The sequence below is a fragment of the Phasianus colchicus genome, chromosome 6 (assembly GCF_987193195.1).
Source record: "Phasianus colchicus chromosome 6, bPhaCol1.hap1.1, whole genome shotgun sequence".
NCBI classification, from domain to species: Eukaryota; Metazoa; Chordata; class Aves; order Galliformes; family Phasianidae; genus Phasianus; species Phasianus colchicus.
The window spans coordinates 11,032,633-11,055,280 of NC_143441.1; the positions used below are offsets into that span (position 1 = coordinate 11,032,633).

Genomic DNA, 22,648 nt, shown 5'->3' on the forward strand with positions numbered 1-22,648 from the left:
CAGTGAAGAGTGATGAGCAGTTACCATGAAAAACATAGGTGGAAACATTCGGACTCATAGTGCCCAAGGAAAGCTTCAGACTAAAGCAACTTATTTGTTGTCCAGCAAACAGCAAGGGAAGATAGCAGGGAGGGAAGGTTGTTTCTACATTACTGTCTTACTCAGCCATATAAAGTAATGTATGTTGAATAAGATGGGTTTTTTTTTAGAGAACGCCTTCATGAGAGAACAGTAAATTTCTTTCATATTGATTAAATCTGAACAGGCAGAGATTTGGCTTATTTGATATAATACTTGAGGGTAAATTTGAATGGCTTTGCAACTGGATTAGAGTTCCTTTAGTAAATTGGAACTATTCTTTGGAATGTGTTTGTGGAATGTCTTCGTACTGGTGGTAGTTTGGTATCTTAGCTGGGAAGGAGTTCAGTCATTTAGTGCTGTATTCACTTTTTCAAAAATGGAACATTAGTATTTCTTTTTCCTGTCAGGATAGAATCTGTTTTTGTTTCAGTTAAAATAGAGAGTGATACACTCCAAGCTGCCAGAAGGCAGTACATCACCAACTTGTGAAGTGGGAAAATACATTTTTTTTGCACTTCTTCCTCAGCTTTTAAGATAAATATTGCTTCAGCATAAAGCCATAGATGATACTAGTGACAAACAACACTGAAAATTGGCAATCAAACAGATCACCTAATGAGCAGCAGCCTTATCTGTGATGCATGAATGCTAGTGATTTATTAAGCAGTATGCAGGGGGGGGGATTTAATGCAAATGTAACATCGCAATAGGCAGTCACTTCTTCAATGTCCTGATGAATGATGAGCCTTGCAGTGTTTGCTGTAGGAGCTACAGGAACGTGTCTGTAGCAGCACTGATGTAGTCAGCAACACCTTTGGGGTCAGCACGTTGGGTTGTGCTAATGGGCACTGAAATCCTGTTTGTTTTACTGGAAGATCTGACCAATGAAGTGCTGTCTGTTAGTCCAGCAATCCTCAAACGCCTGTGGGCAGTGTGTGGGAAGCAAACTCCTTAGTGCATTTGTGTTAGGATGCTGGCTAAATACTTAGTGGAGTACATCTGTTAGAAGATGGTGAAGTTTGGAGACTTCACGCAGGGGCTGTAAACAGTAAAGGTTATTTAGCATGAATGCAGTGAGCCAGGCTCTTTTCAAAAAATAGCTTGTATATTTTAATTTACAATTTCATATCTGTTAATAAACAAATATGGAGCTAAAATATGGTTTTCTTTTCTATGTGAGCAAACGTGTGTGTTGTGAAGTCAAGTGCAGGAGTTTTGTAAGAAGTTAAGAAAGTTCCTATTCATTAGTTGAGAGTGCCAAGAACAAATTATAGATGGTCATGGTGATTTTCACCGTGGCAGATATTTCCAGTCAGCCACTGCTCAGGGAGAAAGTATTTACCATTACTTTATCATGCTATCATTATCATGTCTTTGATAAATTCCAAAGTGGATAATTTTTGCCTCTCAGAGGATTGAAGATAGTTCTCTTAGCAATCAGTAAGCAGAGTGATTCAGCTCAATAGTTCCTCTGATATCTTTTTAATAAAATTCTGAATTGAAATTGATACCACCGTGAGGCTCACATATGAGTTGTACAGAAATGGAAATGGTCATTGGACAGTTCTGGTGAAATTCTGGTACATTGTGATTGGATTTCATCACTTATACTCAAACTGCTCCTGATAGATGAGATGGAAATATTACTGAAAATATTCCAACAATATCCCCAAATGACCTAAGGAACATTTTCTTTTTATCCAGAATATCTTTTTTTAAATTGGATGTATTTTCATTAGTTGTTTTCCTTTCCAGCAGTGAATCTTAATACTCTTGAAATTGCAGAAGTGAATGGAGAGGCAAGTTTAATTAAAACTTCATAATGAATTCATCAGTAGGATATGCTATTTCAATACATTCCCATTTTCCAGTCAACATTAGCTGGTATTCTGCACCACTTTTTGTGTATGTAAAGTTGGTGTGGCCAAATTATTTTGTGTGGTACAAATCACGTGGGAAATACAACAGATATCCTATGAATTGAACCTTAACAAATACCAAAGGTGTTAATTAGCTCACTCTATTACATTTTGAAAGAAAGAGGGAGAAAATGAGATGCTAGCTTAAATGCAATTAAGTTAGACAAGAATGTGAGAGATTATGGAGGAGAGAGACACCTTCGTTTTCTAAATGTTAGAGATAGTGTGTGGACGTGGAATAAGTTTTTGTATTTTGTGTCTTGTGGGATGAGAACTAAATGAGAGCATTATGTAAGCGGAGTTACTGTTTTGATTATAATCTGTGTGGGTTGATTATTTTTTAATTTCAAAGTGCTTTATCAAAATGCTGGTGTGCCGCATTGTTACTGCAGAGAATCGCTGAAATACTTCTTGCTAGACTGTGCACACTACTCAGATTCATTATTTTAATCTATTTCCAGGTGTTCACTATCTCTTTGTTCTTCTTCCTGGTGGTTTTTGGCTGTTGTCATCAAAGAATCATAGAATCATCTGAATTTGAAGGGACCTTTAAAGATCAGGTTACTCACAGGCTAGTCCAGTCTGAACTTCAATGTCTCCACGTATGGGGCATCCACTAGCTCTTTGGGCAGCCTCTTCCTGTGCCTCACTACCCTTACTGTAAAATAATCTTTCCTTATATCCAATCTTAATCTCCTCTCTGTCTTTCCTATACCGTGGACTCCACATCTGGATGCAGTACTCCAGGTGAGGCTTCTCCAGCACAGAGCAGAGGGGCAGGATCACCTTCCTTGTCCTGCTGACCATGTTTCTTTGGAGGCAGCCTGGGATTTGGTTGGCTTTCTGGGCTATGAGGGCACATTGCTGGCTCATGTCCAGCTTGGCATCCACCAGTTCCCCCAGGTCCTTTCTGGCAGGGCTGTGCTCCATCCTTACATCCCCCAGTTTGTATTGATAGTGGGGGTTGCTATGACCCAGGTGCAAGATCTTGCACTTGGATGTGTTGGACCTCACGAGGTTCTCTTGGGCCCACTGCCCCAGCCTGTCTTGGTCCCTCTGGATGGCATCCTGTACCTCAGGTGTGTTGACTGCCCCCCACAGCTTGGTGTCATCTGCTCGCACTTGGTGAGGGTGCTCTCAATTCCTCTGTTGATGTCATTCTGTCCTCTGAGGGACAGCACTCATCACCCATCTCCATCCAGACACTGAGCCACTGAGCACTACTCTCTGGGTAAGCAGTGTTTACTACCTAGTGCAGTTAAAAATCAATCTAGGCTGCATTTAGTGAAGGTCTTGATTTTACAGATCTTACAGGTTTTTCAGCCTGTTCAGTGCAGCCTTATTTTAGGCAGCCAATAGAAGGATCAGCTCTGCTGTCCTTCCTGTCTCACTTGTGTGTGCACACTTGTGAGATCAAGTACAGGGAGAATGACAGAAAGTTGCCACTGAAGCCAGGGATGGTTTCTGGAAGATGGAACTTGTAGGCATGGATCATCTATTTAATTAGTAATTGGAATTAGTTCATGTCAGTTGTGTCAGGGCTCTGTAACTAGAGGCACATGTGCAGGCTTTGCTATATTGATGCACATAGTCAGCAGGCCTTTTCATTTTCATTTTTGCTTGTCTTCTTTTTTCACATGCTCTTTGTAGATGAATTTATTTATTTATAGACATTTTTGATGCTACTTGTGCTTGCTTGCTTAGAATTTAGAATGCATCGATCTAGATTTAAGCAAGATGCATCAGCTCTCTGGTCATAGCGTTCAGACGCACTGAGCACTTCAGGCAAGCAGACAGATTCTTTGCTTCTTTACAAACATCAAGAACAATTCACTGCATAGTTTTTTCCTTATGCTGATGGAGGCATAGAACTGAGTGTTAAAAGATCATTGTCAGCTTTGTGTTATGTCGTGCTTACTGATCTCGCCCACTATTGTCAGTGTGATGGGCTGACTGTCATGGCAGATGGAAATCTTCTGAGAGGAAGAGCTGAGCTCTCAGAGTGAATTAATGGAGTTACTGTGTTGTCTTCTGCTTACCCCAACAGTCACATTGAGAGCTCCAGCCAGCATTAATGGCAGATTTCTGGCTGTACTGTGAAATGATCCTTACTCCTTTGCTACAAGCCAATATGAATTGAGAGGCTTTGGGTGTAGGTGTTTCAAGATGCAGCTGTTTTCCTTTTTAATAATCTGCTTGTGAAAAGTTCTCCGTGTGCCCATATATTACTTCATGGTCCTATGCAAAATGTGGAGTGTTGAGTGGCAGAAAACATTCAATCCTGCTTGATCTTGCAAGCTCCTGAGGATCTTAGGTATATCATTGGTGTGAATAAGTAACCTGGTGCTTTTAACCAGGCAGAGTGTAAGTAACTGCTTCTCTGTGAGGACCTACCAGTGCCTGTGCCCACAAAGGGAGAATTCATGCAAGGAAGGAGTGACTGCAGAAACACAGCTGGTTGTGGGAACTGCACTGGCTTCTGCCATCTTAAAATGGCTGTGAGGCTATAATCTGCCTCCTTTTACCTGGTATAGACACCTTCAGATTACCCAGGCTTCTCTCCTACAAGATAGGTTCATTATTTGTCTTTTTTTTCCCAAGTGATTTGGAGATCTTGTCTGTACGGAGAAGTGATGCTTGGAAGAACAGTCCAGTGAGCAGGATTGATCTTGTGATTGCATGAAGTTTAAAGGCCACTGTCAGAAGCAATCGAGTCAGCATTTAAGAAAGTTGATGACTCTCTTTTTCCTTTCTTTCTGCTCATCCGTAATGTTACAGGGAGCAGCCATGTTTTCTGCTAGTTAGAACCTTTGGCCAAGCCCTAGAGATCTTCAAGGAATACCCTTTGGTCTTCCAGATTGCTTTGTTCCTATTTTTATTTTGTTTTAAGCAGGGCAATTGAACTGTTCCTTTATTCTTTGTGCCAACTTCTGACAGGTTAGTAGTGTATTTTTTTCTTCTCTTCCACGTCTCTTGAGATTTTTTGTGTTTGTCGGAGCTATATAGTTTATCTCAGCCTTGTTTTGTGTTGGCTGAGTCAATTTAAGACATAATGCCAAGTGCTGCATGAAGATGGGTAACACGTTTGCAGCCAGAAGAAGCTGACCTATTGTTTAGACAATTGCATTTCACAGACCTTTCACATCCATTCACGGTACAGAAGTAAAGGAGACAATGAACTTGAAATCATTTTTTAAACCACTGTGCATGTTACATTCATCTCTATAGCAACTATATAAATAGATCTATCCTGGAGATTAGTCTGAGGATATTTTTAATATCTCTTTAAATTCAGGTTTCTTCCTGAAACTTGAAGTTGTGTATTTCTTCAGCCCTTCAACTCGAGGAATGCTATTGGTTGTTAAATTGAACTGTATTTGTCTGTGATAAGTGAATATACTATGTGATACTTTTAATATACATGATAGAATTGGGAAGATCTGTGTGAGCAGATAACTCCTGCTAGTGCTGATCTCCTGCTAGCACTGATGGTACATGGATAAAATGTGTGCATGCTAGCTGTCTGAGCATCAGTCAGCTCATTCAGAGAGACTGCAGCCAGGAGTGAAGCTGTCACTTCCTCACCCTTTTGCTCATGAGCCTGAGAAATGGCTTTGTTGTGCCTTGGCTTTGGCCGTCCATCTGTACCCAGGAGATATTCCAAAGCCAGATTTTACAAACATTTGCCAGGAGTAATTTTTTTATTTAATCTCACTTAATGTGTATCAGTAAAAGAAAACATTTCTGGGGATGTGTTTGTTCAGCTAAAGAAATGGGGCCTAAAAAAGAGGAAGTCTGTATATCACATGGAAAAAATACCTGACTTGTGTGGTCGTTTCTGTCCTTAGTCAGCTGGCCAGCATGAGTAACGATCAAATTGAACTATACAAAGTAATACTTTACTGTGTCCTTACAAAATTCTGTTGAGATTTGTAGTTTCTTTAAGGTTTACCTTTTTTTTTCCCCCTCTTTTATACCAATGACTTTGTTTATGGTGGGGATATGGAAGGGGGAAGGGCTGTGGGCAGGTGTGCATCAGCAGGGCATGTCAAGTAGCTTAGGCTCCAAATGAGATGCTTTCACTGAGTGCTTAAGATGAGAGGAGGTGAGAAGTTCAAATCCAAGTCTGACATTTTCTGACATTGTAATGTGAGGAATAATCTCTCTGATACAGGGGGTCATTTCTAAGACACTATAGCATTTTAATTTCTATTAGACTTTTACACCGAAAATGTGTTTGTATAGGCACTTACTGTACTGCCCTGAGAGGTGGCTGATCACAAGTTAAAACCTGTTTTATTGCTGCACTGTCTGCCTATAATCATATGCAGTAGGTTTAGTTTAAGCTCAGCATTAAAAACTAGAATGCTTAGGAGTCACATCTGTTAAATTATTTTGCTTTTGCAGTCAGTGGATGCCAAAGGCACCTTTATAAACATGTCTATAAAATATGTTTTATGAAAGAGTCAGCTGAAGTTGGAGGATTGGAAGGATGTGGCAAAGAAATAAAAGTAGTTCAAACCAGAGACCAAAGGAGATCCTGTATGTCAGTAATGAACAGATTTTTCTGTATGGAGTTAGCTTATAAGATTAGTATTGCTGGGGTTGCTTTCTCATTGCTTTTTGCTTATGTACTAAAGAACAAGTTCTTCATGTAAGTATGTATTTAAGGGGTATCATTAAGCTTGTATAACTATAATCGTATTGGTTGAATTTATTACACATTTGTAAGTATAATAAGTGGGACTGGCTTTTACCTAACATGTAAGTGTGTCTAATGACAGCAGATTATGCATTGACCATTCTTGTCCAAATTCTTAGAGTTTTTTGAATATATACTTCTTTTTCTAGGTAAGATGTTTTTCTAAATAGTTCTCACCTTAACGGGAGAGAAATATATTTCAATAAAAGTTACACTATGTATATTTGTTAAACATTTTTAACCTTTATTTACTTGAGGTCCCTAAATACATTGTGTCAGTCTGCAGTCTATATTTACAACGGATTTTTTAAGTAAAACTTGACCAAAATATTTTTTCCTCATCATCTTGTTTTTATCTGACAGACTTAAGGTTATCATAGAGCATGTTATGTTTTTTTACCTCTTTGGCAAAAGGAGAAACAATTAGTAGTCTGCACATCAGGTATAGTTATAAAACCCTTGCTTCAAATAATTTTGCTTGCTTTCTTCTTTTCCTTCTGTGAGGTGAATATTTGATTCTGCTTAGCTGTAACATCCGCTGCTAATTTTGACCACCACACAAATTACAAAGGTTTGATTTTTGTCACTGCCAACTTAGTACTGAAATAGTCTTGAGGATTCATTGCATAATACCGTGAGCCCCCTATAACATCAAATTGCTGATAGTGAGTTTGTTTCATATTCATCACTTAAAGCAGACGTAGCCCTCGTGGGCATGCTTTGAAGAAGTTCAATTCAGATAAAGCAAATGCTAAAATGCAAACCATGGTTGGTTATTTTGAGGCTTGTGTGTGTTGCTAATGTCATTCCAGAAGGTTGCATAAGATTGTGTTTTTCATTTTTTGCTGGCAGGTGCTAAATCCAATGGGATGGGACGCATTTGGTTTACCAGCAGAAAATGCAGCAATTGAGCATGGTCTTCACCCTGCAAGCTGGACACAAAGGTGATTTGTAATAAATATTGGTAGTGTAAAAGTCTGGACAGTGGAGCCCAGAAAGTAACAAAACAGAGCAAAAACAGCATAGAAGAAATGAAGTATAGGAAGAAGAAGACTAATTTGCTGTTGTTTTGTAGAAGTGTGCAGGTGACTCAATTTCAAAAGCTTGATGTGTTAAGATGATTTTCAGAGCTTCCTTCTCAATTACTTGTAAACAGCTAGAATATTGGAAAAGTGACATTTCCCAAATGTCTAAAGTGATGAATAAGAAATAAATCAGAATTCTGTTAAAGTGAGTTAAATCTGAGTGTAGAATTCACAGTTAAGAATGAGCTACGTGGTTAGGTTTACTGGCAGTTTTCAGTACTGTGAGAAAGAAGTTAATTTTCTCATTTGAGACTGGGTCTTTAAAAATGATAAGCAGCCATTATTGCTGAGAAATTTTGAGATAATTTTGTGCTTTAGACCTCAGAATTAGTTGTTGTACGAGGCTTAGGAACTAGTTTTCCAAGTGAAGTTGTTTGTTGTGCTCTAGGTGCATTCCTGAAGCTGTGGTATATTTTTGCACCTCACTGTGGCTTATCCCTGCACACAGCCAACACTACACAGCTGTTTGCTCATTCTGCATCCCCCCTTCTCCTGCCCCCAAGCTGGTTGAAGCAAAAACTGGAAGGATCAGGAGCTTGTGGGTTGAGATAAAAAACAATTTAGTAAGAAGGGATAGAAAAGAAAGAGAACAAAAAGAATAAACAAAGCAATGACATGCAATACAGTTACTTACCACCAGTCCAAGCAGCAGCCCCTGCCAACCAAGTCCCCCTTGTTTTACTGTTCAGCACAATACCACAGAGTATGGGACATCCCTTTGGCCTGTCTGGGTCAGCTGTGCTGGCTGTGCCCTTCCCAGCTCCTTGTGCACCCCTAGCCCCTCACTGAGCAGCACAAGGAGCTGGAAGCACTTTGTCTTAGTGCAAGTGCTGCTCAGCAATGACTAAAATGTCACGTTATCAACATTATTCTCATCCTAAATTCAAATCACAGCACCATACCAGCTTCTAGGAAGAAAGTTAACTCTACCCTAGCCCAGAATAGACCTTGAGATAATGCTGTTTCTGTTAAGTTCTTGCATACTTCTGGTTCTTGGTTAATATCATTTGCTACTTTTCCTACTAAAATATGGTGGCAACTGAATTAGCTTAAGGAAAGTGTATGTAATGCAGTGCATACAAGTTCTGTGTCATTTATGCTCAGTTTTCTATGAAAATATGTATGAAAATATCCGTTGCCACCAAAAAAAAAAAAGAAAGAAAATGAAAACCAAACCATCCAAACCATTGTTTTCATTTTTTGAACAAGCCTGGAAAGCCACAGTGTGCACAGTGTGTTGTGAGACATCAGTTATACTGTATGTGAAGTTAGCAAAAAGGAAATTAGAAACCTGTGGCTATGTGGAAACGTCTGGACTCTCAGCAAAAAATCTGCTACCAGTGTGCCTTGCTTTGGACAAATACACTGCTTTTGTTACAGGAACTTTTCTGGAGTATGGTGGGTAAGCTGGTGATCTGTCTTCATTCAATAAGTCTGCTGTAGCTGAGCTGTAAAAATTGACGTATCTATTATATCTAAATGGCTCATTTTTAACTCTGTTATCTTGTCAGAGTCTTCACCAGAAGGAGCATTACTGTGATCTGTATTTACTTGTCAAATGAGGCACAAAGAGTGAAGTTTGTAGTCCGGAGAGAACTAGGCTGACGTGTGTACTTGCTGACTACAAAACGGTCAGGGTTTTCTCCTCACTGCCACGTGCTCCCTCCTCACCTATTGTATTAGCTTTGGTACACAGGACATCTTGTCAAACAGCTCAGAAGAAAGCCGTTCTGCTGGCTAAGGGAGCTGAATGGGCTCAACAGAAAAATGGTGAGCCTGTGGGGCAGAGACTGGGAAATAGTTGGTTGCCCTGTCAGCTCAGCTTGCTTCATCCAATTAGGATCACATGGAAATGTGTGGCAGGACCCTGCTTGAGCAGTGTCTTTTTTCTTGTTTCATACATTTAAACCAATTTGGCTAGTAGTTATACGTGCAAGATATTTCATATGGGAAGTAAAATTTTGCCTTCAAAATTTAGTACTGGAAAGAATAGTTGTCTGTGAGTTAACTAGCAATTTTATAACAGCAACTGAGACAAGTTAGCACATCATCATTGGGACTGATTCTTCCAAGCAAGAAAATAATTTCTTGTAGCCTTTTTTTTTTTTTTTTTTTTTTTGTGTGTGTGTGTGTGTGTGTGATTTTACAAAGGAAGGAAATTGGTTCATGGTACAGGCAGGATAAATTCTGATCACTCTGGTCAGTACATCCATTTTATTCACTGTCTCCCATCCTAAATGTTTCTGAAGCCTGCAACAGACATGACAGGTGTGTGTGGAGCTGTAATATGGGACACGTTTTAGTCATCCGTGGAACAGAGGCTGACACCTCTTTGAAAGGGGGAAATCATAAACATCTCAGCTTGCTTGACTCAGGAGTGAACAGTGAAATTCAGATCATCATCATGTTCTGAAGAGATGAGTTAAAAATGATTCAATTCAATTCAATTGGTTATTACTCCTTATATTCTTGAAGTCAGGGAAAAAAACTGATGAAGATGGAGTTGCTTAAATGAAACATAAGGAAGCCTTTGTTAGCAAAAATCAGGGTAGAGGCAGAAGCTTTGTGAGAATACCCTGGAATTTAATATTTTTAAGTAGGTACAGTTTGAGTGGGAATTTACTATAAGCAGTATTACTGAAGGTACAGTTTCTTCTATTGGAAGTTGTGACTCTATAAGATTTCTTTGTTTGCTTGTACTGATATTACTCTTCTGGGAAACCTTTTCACATTTAAGTGGAGCTCTGCACTCCTAGCAATAGCAGACAGAAGATGTGTTGTACAGAAAGGAATTGTTGGGAATATCTGAAACCTGCATCCAAATATATACAGAATATTTGTATACACAGCCATTGAAATGGAACCAGGATACATACCAGAATAATGATTTTTAAAATTATTATTTAAGATGAATATTCTGACAGTTTATTGTACTTGATTGGTAGTGAGATAATAGTGTGTAGATGTTAACTGGTACTTTTGATTTCTCAGAATTTTATAGGCACCTGATGTTAAATGCAGTCACATGATATGAATAATTGTAAGTGAATACTTCTCTTTTTTCTTTCTGCAGTAATATTCAACACATGAGGGAACAGTTTGATGCACTAGGTCTGTCTTTCACTTGGGAAAGGGTAAGATTTTCTTTTCTTGAGTATGCTGTTTTATTTTACTGTATGATGGAATATGGCAAAATCTGAAACTTCAAGATCTTGAACATGACAACATAGAAGCCTTGAAAGTGAGCAGGTGAGGTTGTTGCTGTAAGCTGTAAAACTGCATTTGATTAAAGTGGTAAATAGACCTTCTGTGATACTTCTTATCAAACTTCTGTCACCTTTGTTATATTGACACAATCTGATTATCTCAAACTGTAGGAGAATCTTTCTTTTCTTTAAAGTGATTTCATGTTTCCTTTGTGTTTACACTTGGATATTTCTCCACTTTTTTGCTGCTTTTAGAGTAGCAATTTTCTTTGTTAGAAGTTTAAGTAATAGTCTAAACAGATGTTTATGAAGCAGAATACTTCTGTTAAGGTGTATATATATATTTTTGGATGAGTGCTTCTTTCAGTGCGAATGTTTTATGATATAGTCGATGGTTTAAAGCTAGTGCCTTAAAATGTGAGTTTGGTTATGTTCTTTTAAACATGAAGGACAATCCTGCAGTATCACTGTTGTCCATATCACGGCCACTTTGGAAACTAGAAATTCTATTTAAAACACTAATGCTTGAGAGTCAGACGTTCACCTTAAAAACCTTACCAACACAACCAGACATAGCTAATCTCACTTTCAAGATAAAAATGAAAGAAATTAATTTTTGAAGCAATCATAGTAGGGTTATTGCATTAACTGGTGAATCAGCCACAGTCGCTAACTTTATATTCTTTGCAATAATTGTTACTTATCACCTTAATATGATTCTGAATAGCCTGATGGAGATGCTAATCTTGAATTTTTATTACAGTTTTGTAGCTCTGAAAAGGAAAAGGATTAATTTTCTGGCAGTATGAGACCTGCCATCTGTTGTTGTTAATTGAGAAGGTGAAGTTGTTTTTTCTTTGTGTGTTTCTACATTAAAATGAAATAATACTTTGTCATATCTTATATATGGCAAGATGTTCAGTAAGAGCATTTTCATTAAGATTTTAGTTTTCTTGGTAACAAAAGTTGCTCTGAAAAGAATTCTTTTTTGTTGAAGGTTCACTTCACACATTCTTGACAATTATTTCCTTAAATTTTAAAGTGTTACTATCTCAGAGGTTTTCTTTATGTGTAGTACAGCAATAGCACAAAACAGCGAAGTCGTGTATGCATGTCAGTATGTACATGTGGAACACACAGGAGCTGAATGTCCTAGGGTGCCTTTCAAGGAAATTGGGAAGTTCACTGGTGTGTACAGACCTTTGTGTAACCCTTATGTTCTGAAGAAGAGGTGGAGAACTGATAGTAATGAAAACCATGTCAGGAAGTATAGGTGTACAAGGAAAGCTCATTTGTCATCCTTGTGCCTGTTCTTTGAGACCTACCTCCACTTTCCTAGCAAACCATGTTATAGTTAATGAGCTTTCAGAAGCCTCCGAATATATTTGGAATGGGCATTCATACTGTACAGCTAAGTTCATTTTTAACAGTTGTATAATTAAAATAATTCAGAATGCTCCAGAGGCATGTAGTCTGTGTTTCTGAAAGATGAGTTTTTAACACAACTGAAATGTGTTCTTCAAAATACAATGAAATGTCTGCATTTTTACTCCTTAATTAAGTTTTATTTTACCTAGAAAGCTTGCCTTATTAACTGCAGTGAGAGTGACCTGGATGGTAACCATTAGAAACAGAGAGATGTTTAATCAAGGCAAAAAATATATGATGCCTGAATATACCTATTGTACATTAAATTAAATGCATAGATGTTTAAGCTAGGTTGAAGAATGTCTGTGGAAAGGAATGGCTTAAGTTACAGCAGTTTATTGTCCAGGCTGCTCAAGCCTGCTTCTCTGCAAAGCTAATTAGACTGAGCAAAGCATCTTACTGTCTCAGCTGTACTGCTGCTGGGCTAACTCAAGCATCTCTGAATAGCAGTGCACCGTGCTGTGCAGGTACTTACCTTAAAAGTGAGCTCCTTGAGGTAAGGGATATTTTCTTATTATTATTCTATACTTGTGTTGTAGTAAATGAGTGGCTTGCAAAATACTGTGACATTGCAAACAAACCCAAGAGTGTTAGTGACTCCTATGAAAAATGAGAGAAAAACATCTTTGATATGAGTTAGTCTAATTAGCTGAGACTGTTGTACAAAACAGGAGTTGGTTTTTAATCAAATTCCATTTGTCTTTTTCCAGTGTGCTCCTTCATTCTGTTAAAGCATGGTACCTAGCAAGTACCTGCTAGGGGAAACACATTCTCCTACCTTAGTTCCCTATTTAAGTGTGGGGTGAATTGCTTTTGTAAAGCACGGAAGTTTTGTAATAGCTGCCAAAGAATCCAGTATGGCCAGCTGAGATAATTGGGCAAAACTCAAGTACATTTTACCATTTTACAAATGTTGGGGGAAAAAAAAAGATGAGAAAGGAATAAAAAGTGCATTTAGATTATTCAGTGTGTGGAGCTGTGCCGAGGAAGCTGACTGCTTACAGAGTCATGTCTGGTGTTCAGGAAAGTTCTGTCTAGGAGTATGAAGCCTAGTTTTAATTTTTTGCTTGGTAAAATTACTGTGAGCAAATCCCAGCTCTCCTGGATAATAGAAGTTTCTTGTTATCCATCTGTTTCTCCTCATTGTTCTCTCTTCAAAATGAGAAAGTATTTTTATTTGTATGCCGTCGCAGTCAGTGAAATTACTTAACCAGCAAAGCTCAACAAAGGCAGCATAAAAAGTCATGAGATTATTTCAGAAAGCCAGGTTACAAAGGCACTTGGAAATTTTTCTGCTAAACAGAAAATGTAAGCAAACTACAATGTAATTAAATGCATTAAAAAAGCTCTGTAAGTACTTTCCTTTAGAGGAGGCTTGAATACTTACATTGCTCTGACATTATTTCCCTGAAATGTAGATATTTTAAGTGTGTCAAATAGTAATTTTTTTGAAAACAGTATTGTACTGGAGAAAGCTTTAAAATAATCAAAAGCTAAATAAGAGAGAGAGAGAGAACGTTTCTATAATGAACCTGCAGATCCAGGGTTAAAAAGATGCACTTTAAGGATGGAAAAAATGTCTTTGAGAGACATTAAAGCACTAGGAAAATAAAATCCATTTTTGTTTTGTTTTTAAGTCAACAACAATTTTGTCTTTCCTGGTGATCAAATTTCCCCCAGAATACCATCCCAGACAGCACTGCAAACTGCCTGTCACTTCTAAAAATTATTTTCAGAAGAATTATTAAGTGCAATTGTTGAAGATTCATATCATCAGCACCAAGGGGCAGAAAGTGTGTGACTTTCCCTTTCTTTTGCCCAGCAGTGCCACCAGGCTGAATTCACATTACCATTCATTCATCAGTTTACCACTGGTTTATATAACTTTCTTCTAAAAGGTAGCTTGTACTGCCAGCATTTTTCAGTATGATCAACGCTGCCCTTCTGCACTGTGCATTTTAAAATAAGAAACCTTTGGTAAATTCTCATTGTTCAAACATTTCTCTGTTTTGTTTTGAAGCTGTCATTCTGTCTGGGCACACATAAAACTGTAACAGCAGACAGGGATTTAACTGTTAGATTTTCCTCTTATCCACCTCTCACTGATAATCAGTTGCCCTACTTGTAATTGAATAAAAAAAGGTACCATTGATATAAGGCTACTTTTTTTTTTTTTTTTTTGTAGGATAGATGTTTGTGCTCTAAAATGTAAGAACTGCACAATGTTTGTAGCTAATAATGCATGAAACTGAGGGCCTTTGAAATACAAATATTCAAATGAATTTAGAAATGTCATTCAGTTGAACTCTAAATGTCCAAAAATTAAATAATTATACTTGCAGTTAGGTGATATATGCCCTTTAATACCCAAACAGAAAAATGAGGGATTAGGGATGTTTAATCTTCCCAGATCTTGAAAAAATTCATTTCAGTTTTTCTCCTTATTGTCTTTTTAGTCAAGTGTAACCTGACTGTCTTCAGTATGGCATAGGTGCTAGAAACAAAATGATTAGTAATAAATGAGGAAATTAATTATCCCCCAAACAGGTGGATCTTATGGCAAATAAACACTTCTGTGCAGTCTGTAAATATTACTTATATTAAAAAAATAATAGCTGTGGAAGTTGCTTGAATATATAACCTTTTTCTTTAGCTGCAAAATAGACAGTTGTAAGAATGTGGCAGATTTAGGACAAATAATGAATTTTAAGACAGGGCATTTGAACAGTTTTGTATCAGGTTCTTCCTGGTGATTGATTCTTTCACCTTAACGTGAACCAGGTGCTCATGGAGTTTCACTGCTGTCACAGTAGAGTAAGAATGCTGGTTAATCTGTAGCTGAGAATTTATTTGCAGAAAGAAACATACCTTTGTGTCTGCATGTTGATACCAGCTTGTAACACTAACCCCTTTCTCACACTGTCTGGGACAGATTGCTGTGCTGAGGGAACAGGATTAAGCAAGGTAATTGTTGGTGTGGGGATCTTGGAAGTAGACCACTTTTAAAGGTGGTTTGTTTTAATTGTGCCATTCATGTTGGAGGAAGGAGAAGTAACAATAAGCAGTGGTAAAGATCAGCTTTGGTGACAGCAGCAGATACTTACTTTAGCTAGCAATCTGACAGGAGGGAAAGAGAAAATGGGTAGGAAGGATGGGGGAGATGCCATCACTCCTCTTTGTGGTTTTGTGGTACCTTCTTAGGTGCCGTGGTGATGGGTTGCCACTAAATCTGACACAATCTCTGAAATGCACGTGCAATTGACAGCAGAGCAATATATTTCATATTTGTAAGAAGGGTTCTGAGTTTTAGTGTATATTTCATCTTTGGAATATATGTGCTAATATCCTTTTTTGTATATATTCACTGATCTGCTTTATGATACAGGATTATAAATGTGTGTTGTTTTGTTAGTGCTCAGCTCACAAATATCTTTTTAAAAGGCTGGATGGATCCTGTCATGCTGTTTTGCAAAGCCTTTCTACAAACCCTTCTCTGCATTTCTCAATTAGGTCAATTCTGTTAATGCATTGCAAATGTTTGGCATGCCTATAAAGCTTAAATAGAAACTTTACCAGTCACTTGAACTTAAGGATGGTGGCAGCCAACTGGAAGCTTTTTTACATTTTTTTACATTATTTCTTTAATCAAAATCCGGAATACATGGAAAAATTATTTTTCATTATATATCTTGATGTGATAAACTACAGGAGAAAGAAATAAGGCAGTTCTAGGTTGTAAGGAGGTTGCTGACTTATCATCATCAGCAGCCCATAAATGCTTGCTCATATTGCTTGGCAGTGACATCATTTCTCTTTCTGAAACAACATCTGTTGCTTCGAGTCTTCACTGTTACAGAGTTAAATAAGTAATGAGCTTGACTGATCTGTTTGGACCTTCGGATATTTTGCAGTGACCAGACTGCAAATTAACTTAAGTGGTATATTTCTGCTGCATTCCTTTCTAAAATGTGGTTCAGTTTTCAACTTATGAGAGGGCATGGACTTGTGATTCTGTGTACCTCACCCTGTTCAGCCTGAGAAATGCCATCTCTTTTGTTTCAGTTAACACACATCTGCCAGGCAGGGCCAGAAGGACAAAGCTCAGTTCATCTTTTTTATGTGACATCTCACTTTGGTTGTCTTCTCTGTTCACCTGTTGCTCACATAACCTTACGTTGTACTTCAAAGAATGGTGTCTGTTCTTTTGGATTTCTGGTATAAAGAGATGAAACTCCCTTGCCTGAGCAGCATCACACTGACAGAACTAACTTTGCAGAGGCAAAATGTGTGCATAACATGCACATGTGTGTGTGTACGTGTACATATGATCAAATGGATAATGTCTAGTTGAATAGAGATAAACTAGATCTCTTATTTTTTTAAAATTCTTTTAAGTGCAGAGAGCAGGGTTTAATCAAGCAGCTGCTTTTCATGGCTAAGCCTTCACATGCTGTGCTGAAAACTTGCCACTAAATGTCTCTCTCTGGTCTGGAAAGCTTCTTCAATTCACTTTTGAGGCGTATCAACTCAAAGGTCATATTAATTGTTCAAAGCAGTATTCCGGTGCTGAAACATAAAGTTGTAAAAATAGTGAAATTTTTATACTAGGGTGTCTCAGATGTCATTTGAGCCACAGAGGCTATTGCTGATGTCATCTGTCACAGGGACTTTGGTGGGATGCTTAGATGATGGGAAAGCCTAGCTGAAAGATACTGTACTATTTGTTGATAAATTTGTTGATAAATGTATTCAGTTTGCACTTAGCTGGCATACTGAAAACCCTGTGAGCCTGACATCAAGGTATATTCTTGTTGCTTTGAGGTTCAGTATAGGAGTTATCTTCAACTTCAGTAAGTGCCAATGAGTCAAAATTTGTCAAAATATTTCTTTACAAAAGCACAAATTAAACGGAAAAGGTGTTGACAGGAAAAATGTGTTGTGTTTATTGCTGTATATTTAAGAGGCAATTAGAACTGCAGTGCTGAATTACATGGTTGTTTTCACTTTGACCAAACTTTAAAATACATGGGTGAAAGCATATGTGTGTCCATTGCACCTGTAAAGCACTGCATTCGTGTAGACAGCATTGAGTCAGTAACCACATCGTGCTTAAGTGAGCTTTGCATACTTGTGCTTATTTGAAATGCATTTTGTTGCTTTGTAAGTGTTGGTAAGTAGATTTATTAATTTATTTATATTTTTAAGTTATTAATATTTGCAACCAACTTCAGAAATGTTGGCAAGTTTAAAAAAAAAAAAAAAAAGTGCTATCTATGATATTTTTACACGCTGTTTCCTCAACGCCCACTCCTCTTTTTTTTTATGCTGTCATTTATTTTTATCTGTCTTTATTTCTCTCTTACACTTGTGACTCCTTGTGAGATACCCTTCACAACATTTCCATCTTGAAGTTTGGAGTCTTACCCCCTGGTCCCTGCCTGCCAGCCCAGCATTATCTCCTGTCAGCACCCTCACTTCCTCAGTGCTGTTCTGTCCTCTACAGGCACCGATTCAGCTGCAGACTGCTCTGCTCTCTCCATAGCCAGCTCTGAGCTGTCTCTGAACAGCCAACAGTGGCTCTGCATGCTTTTCAGTACTTAACAGAGAAAAAGCCATCATGCCTGAGATGACTTCTTTAATAACTCTGCTTTTTTTTTCTTCCTAATTTGGCTGTTTCCCTCTTCAGTCAGCTGTGGTCAGTTCCATTCTAGTACTCTCCTATCTATCAGCATTGATATTGCAGTGTTCTTTTATTCCGTATCAACAAGTAAACTTTGCTGTGCAATGTCAAAGCTGCCCAAGGCCTATGTTCTCTGGTTTTGTGTACAGGTGAATATCACTCGTAATAAACATTATCCAAAAATGCATTTTGTTTTCTGTTTGGCATCTACTATACATTGCTGAGTTAATTGCTGAAATTGAAATGCGGTAAGAAGATACTAAGAATAGCTTCAGGTATTTTTATTTCATTTCATTTCCACAGGAAGTAACCACTTGCTTACCAGAGTACTACAAATGGACACAATACCTCTTTCTTAAGCTTTTTGAATCTGGGATAGTGTATCAAAAAGAGGTAGGTACAAAGTTTGACCTGTGATATTTTGTACTGCATTAGCTCTAGTCACTTATTAGATCAGTAATTCTGTATGTATTTCTGGATCATCCATTTGCATTCATTAAGTGATTAGATATTTATGGTGCTCTGTTTGGTTTTAAATTACTGCAGAATATAATGAATTTTGTGTATAATGAACATGAATGGATATTACAGCATGTCAAACCAGAAATGTTTACACTGAAATGCAGGATCAGAACCTAGCTACCATTAGTTGATTTTCTGGCTTCAGTACAGAATTTTCTAGGTCTTAACTTTCCTCTCCCAAAGATGTAAAAGATAACGGGATCGTGAAGAGTCTCTTCAGCAGTGAGATTATTTGACTGTATTACAGTACTGTGATGCTGTCTCAGAACTGATAGAATTGGATAGGATAATAGGACATTGTGTCTAACATCTAATTCCTGAACCCTGTTTGTGACCTGTAACATATTACAGAAATGCTAGCTGCTGTAAGAATATCAGAGCTGCTTTTCAGCTAGAAGTACATTAATAAATTCTGGACTTTATATTATTTTTATGAGTGACATGAGATTATCTCAAAAGAGAAGAGTTTCGGTTAACCTTTAAGCAGGAGGTGAAACAAAGGTGCTAAATTAGCATCCTGAAGAATTATCTAGCCAAAGAAACTCAGTTCCAGAATACCTGAACCTGAACTACTGAGCTGCATCAAAACAAAGCTACAAGTTAGTGAATGTTCCTAACCTGAAGTGGAAACTAATAAATTAGCTTTAAAGTTTCCATTGTATTGTATGGGAACCAGAAAATCCTACAGGACATAATTAAGGATGTAATCCAGTTATGCTACAAACCCAGAAATAGAGGTTGATGATGAAATGTTGCACTTGGAAACACGAGGTATTCCTGATCCACTTTTCCTATTTCTGTCAACAAGATACATTCAGAGATCCTAAATGACAGCTAGCAAGAAGATTGAATGTTTGGTGTGTCCTACCATGCAGAGTTTGGTTGTTTTGGTTCTTTCTTTGTTTTTGTTTGTTTGTTTGTTTTTGCTCTGTATTTTCCTTTTTTTTTTTTTTGTAATAAAAATAATTTGTTATCAAAAAGCTAGGATTTACATTTCTTTATCTATACATATGTATTTTTTGAGGTGAATCTGAAAAGCTCAAGGCTTGCAGCTTCTTTAGGAGATACACAAAAGCTGTTTTCCATGCAGACTCCCAGTGTAGTGGGAATTTGGTGGTGTTTGAGTACCAGTGGTAGGATGTGCTTCTAAGACTTAAATCAGCATCTGTCAACCTGTAGGGAATGTAATCTCTGTTGAATATAAACCAGTTGCTTTTTGGCAGAAAACAGATGGCAGAGATATAGCCCATAACCCTTGGTCTCTTCAAGCTGTCGTGTATCCTTGAAGCATACCTCTATCCTGTGTCTTCAGCATACCTGCAATATACATTAGGCAGTACACATTTTTGCATACACAATATTGCACAGCTTGAAGCCTCCTGTTTTACAGTTTCTTTTAGGCGTGAGGAGATAATTCATGGCCTTACTATGGAGATAAGAATGATATGTGTCAAGTGTTAGTGTGGTTAGCACCCAGGAGTATGTGTGCCTGGCAGGAAATTTCTCTGGCTGGGAAGCAGGTTCAGTGTGTCTGGTAGTTGGACTTAGTGAGAGTTAACAGTGCCTGTCTGGATGCTGCAGCTTCTGGAGACAGTGTGTCTTAATTCACCTCTGCAAAATACTCTGTCTTCTTACAGTACAGATCTGATCAATATACTGTAGAGATTATTGACTTGGCCAAGTGTGTCTCATTTCATTTGGGATGAATTGCTGTCTAGACTGTATTGATTATTTTGATTAGGTACCTGCAGTCTAGTACCATAGACACCAAACCTGGAGACGATACTTATGCTATCTGAGGTTCTGACATCTGAGGTTAGATGAGATGAATCCTTCCTTAAAAGCTTGTGACCTGGTGTAGAGGGCAGATCTAAGTAAGTTGTGTGAGATATGCACTTTCACACTGTGCTCTCGTTGTATTGGTGAAATTTAGTTACTTCCTGGAGCTGTCGTTTGAGGCTGTTGTTTTCACAAAGTTGCCTCTGTGAAGTGCAAGTAGGATCTAAGGATTTAATTTAATATCCAGGTTTTGAATATTAGTCAGGCTCTGAGAGATGGAAGGAGCAAAATGCAACCCTAAAAGTTCATGGTAAGACCATTCAGCTGTGCATTTCTTACACGTGTATTTGCTTTATGCTTTGGATTATCTATCTAGATAAATTTTGCTATTATGAATCATGAGAATATGTCATGCTAAATAATTATACTTGCATAAATCAGTTTGGTTAATTTCCAGAGTTCTCACAAGTTTACCTAATATCAAAACAAAAGCAGTATTTTTTTTCAACTTTTAGTCATAACCAACTTAATATAAGCAAATGCTGATATTACCTCATGCAGCTGATATTTTAATACTTCCTGATGTTATTTTAACTTAGCTTGATATTTTTTAGATCTTTATAAATGATAAGATTGTAACTTTAAAGCCAACTTCATAATGTGTTGCATCATTACTTGTGTTCTGAAAGTTAGAAAATAGGTCTGCAATAGCATAATCTATTGATCACTTACAATTTCCCAATAAACTTTTTGAAGGCTGTTGTAAAAACTGTATTTTATTGATAGGAAACAGATGGAAGGTAGACAAATTCAAATTCCGGTGATATGTTGAATTCATTCAAGCTTGATTTGAAGATGAGTTCATTTTTATTAAAAAAAAAATGACTTTAATTCATTCTTTCATAATGAATTTTGTGTAAATGAGTGTAAGCTATACTGATAACAAAAGTAGCAACAGCATTCCTCAGGAAGATAGGGTCTGTACATCTGTTTTTTTTCTGTCCTCACCAAAATGTTTGTGAAGTGATTGTTGTATTTACATTTTCTAAGAATGCACAGCATAACTACAATTAAGCTTTATCAGTTTGGAAACTGAGACGTTTCAGAAGGTTGTCAGTGGTGGATGAAATGTGAATGATGCAAAAGCAGAGAATGTGGATAGGTTGAGATAGTAAGTTCTCCCATTACCCAAAGAAATAAGCATTTTAAATAATGTATTTCAGTGCTGTGGAGCTGGTGCTAATGCTTTTTATTTCATCTGATTTAACTTTTTGATTTGCTCGAATAGTAGGTAAAACTCAATTTAATAGACCATCACTTCTATCTGTTCATTTTTTCTAGTTAGTGTCTGTCATTGATGCTACTTTGGAATGACTGTTACAGTGCTCTTAGGATTTTTCTGTGTGATCTTACACCCTTTATCATAAATGATCAGCTAACTTATTCAGTACTGTGAGGGGGAGGTTTTGCTTTTACTCCCTCCCCACCATGTCTGAATACAACACTAGTATTTATTTCACTTGAAATTTTCTTTAATACATTTGTATTGGTAACTGGTAGGAAAGATGATTGCAAAAGTAATTCAAACAACTGACAAGAAATGTGTGGAAAATAACAAGTCTTTCACTTCAATATAATACTTCTCCTCTCATGTTGTATATGCTCAGCCATCTGTCCCCTTCAGTCTCACTCTCAACACCTTTGGATTAGTGGTGGACAACTTTTAAGCATCAAACTATGTAATTTGCAGTATTGGAAATTGGAACGCTCAGCCATCAAACCAGGCAAATGCTGCAAACTTTTTTCTTTTGAACATTCAAAATATGCTCACTTGAGTCTGTACTGCTGACGCAAATGGTTGTTATAAAAGTGTAGAAAATAGGAGCTCAACAGATGTTTCTGGCTAATTCTTCTGTTATCTAAAAAGTAAGATTCTGTTTTTGAAATACCTGCTTAAAATATTTTTTCCTGAAATGTTTTTAGGCCTTGGTCAATTGGGATCCAGTAGATCAAACCGTTCTAGCTAATGAACAGGTGGATGACAATGGTTGTTCATGGCGTTCAGGAGCAAAAGTGGAACAGAAGTACCTCAAACAATGGTTCATTAAAACTACTGCGTATGCAAAGGTATGAGGATACTGCTTTTGGAATTTGTGGTAGCATTTAAGGAGATGACTCTTTTCCCAGAAATACTTATTAAAGCTGAATGTGGTCTTCTATGTCTACGTGTTTGCATAACGTGTGAT

General features: G+C 37.5%; 1 protein-coding gene across 3 annotated transcripts in view; it reads left to right on the forward strand.

The window, feature by feature from the left end:
• The window catches only part of LARS2 (leucyl-tRNA synthetase 2, mitochondrial), an 88,878-nt gene that overhangs the window by 6,085 nt on the left and 60,145 nt on the right, over positions 1 to 22,648 (forward strand). For all 3 annotated transcript variants that reach the window (XM_031590349.2, XM_031590348.2, XM_090142425.1), the window contains exons 4-7: positions 7,555 to 7,646; positions 10,861 to 10,921; positions 18,405 to 18,494; positions 22,386 to 22,529. In XM_031590349.2, coding sequence (XP_031446209.2) covers positions 7,555 to 7,646; positions 10,861 to 10,921; positions 18,405 to 18,494; positions 22,386 to 22,529 — 387 coding nt within the window. The remainder of the gene's footprint in view (positions 1 to 7,554; positions 7,647 to 10,860; positions 10,922 to 18,404; positions 18,495 to 22,385; positions 22,530 to 22,648) is intronic.